The following is a 6,445-nucleotide window of genomic DNA, read 5'->3' as shown; positions in this document are numbered from 1 at the left end:
TGGCTCCCCCAGCCCGCTCCTCTCTCCTCATCCTTGCAGCCCAGCCGGAGCCCGGCTCAGCCGAGCAGCCAGAGGGGCAGGCCTGCTCCTAACACCCCCTGCCAGCCCGGATCTGCATCCCCACCGTTCCCACACCTTCCTCCGGGACCCCCTCCCCAAAGACAGAGGCTTTCCAGCACGCTCCTAACGCGGGTTTGTCCCGCGGCGCCTGGGCTGTGCAAAGCCCTGCACCAAGCTGGGGAGGATGCAGCCTGGCACGGCTCAGAAAGGGAGCCCGGCACGGCGGGGCGGCAGGTCAGACAGCGGCGGCGGCCATGCAAGGAGCACGCCCTCCTCGCAGGCGGCCGGCAAAGGCGGGCTGAGGCGGCGGAGACAGGCTGGCGGGCGGGATTTCCGCCGTCACGTCCCGCGGGTAGCAGCAGTGCCGCAGTGCCTCATTAAGATGGTGCTCACGCTGCGGCGCGTGGCCTAGCGGACCCATCTAGAGTGGGCTAAACCCACCCGGGGAGCCAAAGACAGGCAGGGGGTCCCCAGCATGGGGGTGAGAGAGCTCCCAGCCAGCACCCGCTGCCTCACAGCGCTGGGGGGAATGGGAGACGCCTGGGAACCCGCTGCTCCCTCGGGGTGTCCCGAGCATCTCTGCGGCTCCTTTACCCTCGCCGCCATGCTGGGAGAGCAGGGCGGGCTGGAGAGGGGCGCAGGCTGCAGCCGAGGGGGGTGTCTCTCCTTTGTTACCAGGTGAAAGCAGCGCACGCCATTCCCCGGGGCGCTGGCGGCAGCGAGCCCCGAGAAAGCAGCCCCTTTTCTGGCCATGACCGGGGGCCCTTCTCGCCTTCCTAGGCAGGGGCCCAGCCGCCTTTCCCCGCCCTGGGCGAGGACCCGGCTTCCTCCACGTCCCGGGCATCTCTCACCACCACCATCACCGCCCCCCCGCCCAGGGGTGGCTCGGAGGGAAGGTGCAGCGCGCACCCCCGCCCCGTGGGGACCGTGGCGGACCCCCCCCCCGGCGCGGGGCCCGTGTTACGAGGGCGGGGGGGGCAGCGGGGGGGGGGGCCGAGGCAGCCGCACCCGCAGCGCGGGCGCACGTAGCCCGGCCCGGCCCCCGCGCTCCCATTCGGCGCCGGCCCGGCGGGGCGGGCCCCAGCCCTTCCCCTCCGCGGGTATAAAGGGCGGCGGAGCGGCGCTGCGCCACCTTCTCACTGCGCGCCGGGGCGGCTTAGAGGCAGCAGGTAACGGGCGGGGGGAGGAGAAGATGCGCGGGGGAAAAGAGGGGCGGTGGGGGGGACCCCGGCACCACCATTACCACCCAGCCGGGGGCTGGCGCCGCGGGGGAGGGCCGGGCCGGGCCGGGCGGGGGGGACGGCGGGCGGCAGCCCCCCGGGCGGAGCGGGGCCGCGTGGCGGCGGGGCCCGCGGGCACAAAGGCGGTGCGGAGCGCTGCGCCGCAAGATGGAGACGGCGGGGGGCGGGGGGGCGGTGAGGCGTTGGGGGGGGCGGGTAGGCGTCGTGCCGGGGGGCGGGGATCGGCCGGTGGGGGGGGAGGGGGCGGGTTCGGAGCGCGTGCATCCTCTCTTCCCCCGAGAGGCGTTAACGGTGCCCGGGGCGGGGGCGCGGGCAGGTGAGGCGCGGCTGGCGGGGGTGATGGCCGGTTCCCCGCTCCGGGCGCCTCACCGGTGGTTTCTGTCCGCAGGAACATCCCGAAGAGGCGAAGATGGTGGTGAAAGTCGGAGTCAACGGGTGAGTGCCGGGGCCGGGCTGCGGCACCGGGAGGCGCCCGGCGGGGGCGGGGGGGCTGGTGAAGGAAAGGGGGGCAAGGTCGCCTCAAGGGCGCGGAGGGGGGTTGGGGGAGGGGGGGGAACCTGCGCGCCCCGCCGGTCCTGCTCCACCATCGCCCCCCGTGCTGGGCTGAGGGGCCAGGGCAGGGCGGGCTGCTGAGTCACTTCCCCCTGCAGATTCGGGGTGACTCGTCCCGGAAGCGCTGCCGCTTCCCGCCTGCCCCGGCCCCCTCCCCCGGGGGTCCCTGCACCCCACCGGCGGGCTGCGGCTCCCTACTGAAAGGTCGTCCGGTGGATCGCGTGTTGGCGGTGGCCCGGGGGACATGACCTTCTCCCGCCGGGCCGAGGAGTAACCGGATCCCCGGGGCCCTCAGTAAATTTAGCGCTTGACCTTTCTGGTGTGGGGGTCGCTCTTAATCTTTAACTGAGGCGCCTCGGCCTTTGGACGCGGCTGCTGGGCTCCCTCCTGCGCCGCCGGGCAGGGAGCGGTGGATGCTTCCGAGGGAAGGCAGCGGGCCGTGCCCAGCCTGGCAGGTTTCCTGTTCCTCCTCCTCATCCGTATCTCTCTCTCCTCAGATTTGGCCGCATCGGCCGCCTGGTCACCCGGGCTGCCGTTCTGTCTGGCAAAGTCCAAGTGGTGGCCATCAACGATCCCTTCATTGATCTGAACTACATGGTGAGTTGCCTTGCAGTGCCCCCTCCAGGCCTTTCTGAGTAGGGCTCCTCTGGCTCTGTTCTAGTAGTTTCCCAAGAAAACCGGGTGTGGGGTAGAGGCATAGGGCTGGGAGGTTTGGCAGAGCCAAGAGCAGCACAGCAGTTGGACAAGGTCACTGAGGAGGTGGGGAGCTGAGACTGTGGCGTAGGCAGAGCAATGGTTGGGGAGACGGCAGCTGGGGTGCCTGACCTTCCCTCCTCTTTCCTTGCTAGGTTTACATGTTCAAATATGACTCTACTCATGGTCACTTCCGGGGCACTGTCAAGGCTGAGAATGGGAAACTCGTGATTAACGGGAATGCCATCACCATCTTCCAGGAGTAAGTATCTCTTCCCGTCTCGCCTCTCTGGAGGATGAAAGCAGGTGTCTTGCGGAGCAGCTCTTACAGTTTTGTCCCTCCTCAGGCGTGACCCCAGCAACATCAAGTGGGGAGATGCTGGTGCTGAATACGTTGTGGAGTCCACCGGTGTCTTCACCACCATGGATAAGGCCGGGGTGAGTATGCTGCAGTAGCGCACAGGAGAAGGGATACTGCTGCTCCTGCCTGTGGGGCCCATCACCGATAGAGAGTTGCTCGAGATGAGGCTGGGAGGGAGAAGAGGTTGTCTGAAGAAGTGAGCTGTTGGAGGGATTCTGGGTTATCTAATCTCCTCCTCTTTTTCCAGGCTCACCTGAAGGGTGGTGCTAAGCGTGTTATCATCTCTGCCCCCTCAGCTGATGCTCCCATGTTTGTAATGGGTGTCAATCATGACAAGTATGACAAGTCTCTGAAAATTGTCAGGTAAGGAGAGAGGAAGATGCTCTCTGGCCTGGAGCTCTCACCAGCTGCCTGGGGTCTCATCGCACTTGTGTAATGTGTTGCCTCTGGCTGATGAGCCTTCCCCTCTCTCTTCTCCAGCAATGCCTCTTGCACTACTAACTGCCTGGCGCCCTTGGCCAAGGTCATCAATGACAACTTTGGCATCGTGGAGGGTCTTATGGTAGGTTTGGAGCTTGCTGCTCAAGAGGGGGCCCTATCCCCTCATGTGAGAGGAAGAGCATCTGTACTTCCTGCATCCCCTGGGATGCTTTTTCTGGAGAGTATTGGCTGTCTTCTTACTGCTGTGCTCTCTTGCCCCAGACCACTGTCCATGCCATCACAGCCACACAGAAGACGGTGGATGGACCCTCTGGGAAGCTGTGGAGGGATGGCAGAGGTGCTGCCCAGAACATTATCCCAGCGTCTACTGGGGCTGCTAAGGCTGTAGGAAAAGTCATCCCTGAGCTCAATGGGTGAGTGTTGTCCCTCCTTGGGAGGGAGGCAGCAGCTGGTGCCTGGCCATCTCTGACCTGCCCCTAGCAGAATGGAGGGCTGGCAGAGGGGCTGTTCCCTGCTGACTCATGTCTCTCACAGGAAACTTACTGGAATGGCTTTCCGTGTGCCAACCCCCAATGTCTCTGTTGTGGACCTGACCTGCCGTCTGGAAAAACCAGTAAGTGTTGTGGACAAGCCCTAACAACCTCCAGACCTGCCCCTGCTTCTTCTAAACTCCTTCTTTTACCTGGAATTGCCCTCTCTGCATTCATCTCTTCCCTAAGAAGATTTGATCTTGGTGAAAATAGCATCTGCCGTGCATGACTGCTGCCATGGTGCTCCCATGTGTCTCTCCACCCCCCCCGCTCCCCCCAGCGGACATTTTGTGTGAGTTGGCATCTGACCATCTTAAATGCATCTCTTCTCAGGCCAAGTATGATGACATTAAGAGGGTAGTGAAGGCTGCTGCTGATGGGCCCCTGAAGGGCATCTTGGCATACACAGAGGACCAGGTAAGTAACTCCTGTGGTTATTGGCGCTCGCCTCATTTTTCTGACGGGAGCAGCCTTGCTGGGATTCTGATTTGGGCACTTCTGGTTCAGGTTGCGGGTAACTGCATGTGTTGCAATTCCCTTTCTGTTCCAGGTTGTCTCCTGTGACTTCAATGGTGACAGCCATTCTTCCACCTTTGATGCGGGTGCTGGCATTGCACTGAACGACCATTTCGTGAAGCTGGTTTCCTGGTAGGCACAGCCTGGGGGGTGGTGGGGGAGACTGGGGGGTAGGGGCTGGCAGACAAGTTACAGACTTTTGTCCTGTTCATCACTGCCAGGTTGGCAGTGCAGGGTGATACATAGACCCCTGCTGAGTGGGGTGGCTCCAACATGTTAAAAGTCTCTGTGGAGTGAGATTGCTTCTTATCTGAAACAACTGTAGCCTTCTCCTTCCCGTATTTGGAGCGTGTATGGGATGCTTCCTACTTTCTTTACTGGAAGTGGATGGGAAGCCGCCCAGTTCAGTTGGGTGGGGTGGGGCAGAGGAGCAGGAGCAATGGTGGAGGAAGGGGATGCAAGAAATGGGTCAGTCCTGACAGCACTTCTGCTTCTGTCCCCAGGTACGATAACGAGTATGGATACAGCAACCGTGTTGTGGACTTGATGGTCCACATGGCATCCAAGGAGTGAGCCGAGCACACAGCCCCCCTGCTGCCTAGGGAAGCAGGACTCTCCTTTGTTGGAGCCCCTGCCCTTCTTCACCACCGCTTAGCTCTGCATCCTGCAGTGAGAGGCCAGTTCTGTTCCCTTGTCTCCCCCACTCCTCCAACTTCTCCCCGAGCCTGGGGGAGGTGGAGAGGCTGATAGAAACTGATCTGTTTGTGTACCACCTTACATCAATAAAAGTGATCACCATCTGAAATGCCTTGTCTGTCTGTCGGTGGGAAATGGGAGAGAGTGGGAGGTAATGAGCAAATGTAGGTGCCTGCTTTGAGATGGGCCCTGCCAGCCTGGCTGCAACTGCTGGGACAGGTCTTCTCAGCAGTGCTATGTGGCCACCATGTTGAGGTTGTGAAACCAAGTGGCAGAGACGTGGGAAATGCCAGAAGAGGCGTTTGGACAGCTTGGGTCATGCACAGGCAGGGTGCAGTCCTGGCATACCTGACCTGCAAAGAGCAGCAAGTGCCCATCTCCGCTGAGTGCCGTGCTGCAGTGAGGAGAGCTGTGGTATGCAGGCTGGTGAGCTACCTGTGCCAGAGGTAAGACTCCTGCCTGCGAGCCAAAATAAGGTGTGGTGCAGGGCTGTGCTTGCAGGACCGCTGCGTGGTGGAAAGGAAGGCAGCTCTGCTGCTCCATCCACCTTCTAGCTCTGTGGATTTGCTTGTCTGGTGGGTGTATGCAGGATAAAGTGCTGAGCAATGACTTTTTTTGCATCTGGTTTGGCAAAGTGGCACAAGAAACAGGAATTCTTTCTTCTTCTTCCCCCTGCCTTAGCAGGAATGTTACAAGGAGGATTTTTCATTTGCTTTTTACCTTGTTTGAAATGAATCAACTTGCCCTAGAGGGGAAATGGCTGCCTCGGGACGTGTCGGAGGCCAGTGTTACCATGGTGGTAGCTAGTCTTAATTCTGGCTTAATTCTATGCGGAAAGAGGGGCAGTTGCAGTTAAGCTCCTAAGCAGCAAATCTCTGCAAGGTGAGTGTCAGCCCTCTGCCAGGGACTGCGCTACCTCCTCCTGGAAGCACGAATGCTGCCAGGCTGGGGCTGAGCCTTCTGTGACCTATGAGCACTGGGGTAGACCGCACGAAATTGAGTGACCCTCCATTTCTTAGCAGCTTAATTTACTGTCCCAGAGATGATGTGTTGCTGTCTCTCTGGCAGGCAGGGTTGGAGCTGTTGTCTGGACCCTGACTGCTTTAGACCCTGATCTGGAGCAAGGACTTAAGCTGGAGGACTTAAGCTCCCAGGATCAAGGTATGTTGGACATAGTTTCCTGGAGCCGCTTATCTCCAGCGGTTGGGCTGCGTGAAAATTAAATGTTTATTGGACTAGAGGGCAATGACTCAAAGTTGCTTTGCAAAGAGAAAAAGGTTGAATAACCTGCCTCTGGATAGGAGCTGGGACTCTGAGCAGCTTGTTAGCCCTGGGACAGCAGCAATACCTGGCTT

At 60.8% G+C, this 6,445-nt stretch overlaps 1 protein-coding gene across 1 annotated transcript; it reads left to right on the top strand.

Annotated features, from left to right (window-relative positions):
* Window positions 1–1,052: 1,052 nt before the first annotated feature.
* GAPDH (glyceraldehyde-3-phosphate dehydrogenase) lies at window positions 1,053–5,199 on the top strand. The gene is made up of 12 exons (XM_075165391.1): window positions 1,053–1,229; window positions 1,690–1,736; window positions 2,351–2,450; window positions 2,702–2,808; window positions 2,894–2,984; window positions 3,155–3,270; window positions 3,388–3,469; window positions 3,610–3,761; window positions 3,883–3,961; window positions 4,212–4,295; window positions 4,429–4,526; window positions 4,898–5,199. Exons 2-12 carry the CDS (start codon window positions 1,711–1,713, stop codon window positions 4,965–4,967), a joined length of 1,005 nt encoding a protein of 334 aa, XP_075021492.1. The 5' UTR covers window positions 1,053–1,229; window positions 1,690–1,710; the 3' UTR covers window positions 4,968–5,199.
* The last annotated feature ends 1,246 nt before the right edge of the window (window positions 5,200–6,445 follow it).

Source organism: Calonectris borealis, chromosome 1 (assembly GCF_964195595.1).
Source record: "Calonectris borealis chromosome 1, bCalBor7.hap1.2, whole genome shotgun sequence".
In the NCBI taxonomy this organism is placed as follows: Eukaryota; Metazoa; Chordata; class Aves; order Procellariiformes; family Procellariidae; genus Calonectris; species Calonectris borealis.
This window is presented reverse-complemented; position numbering and strand designations above follow the sequence as displayed.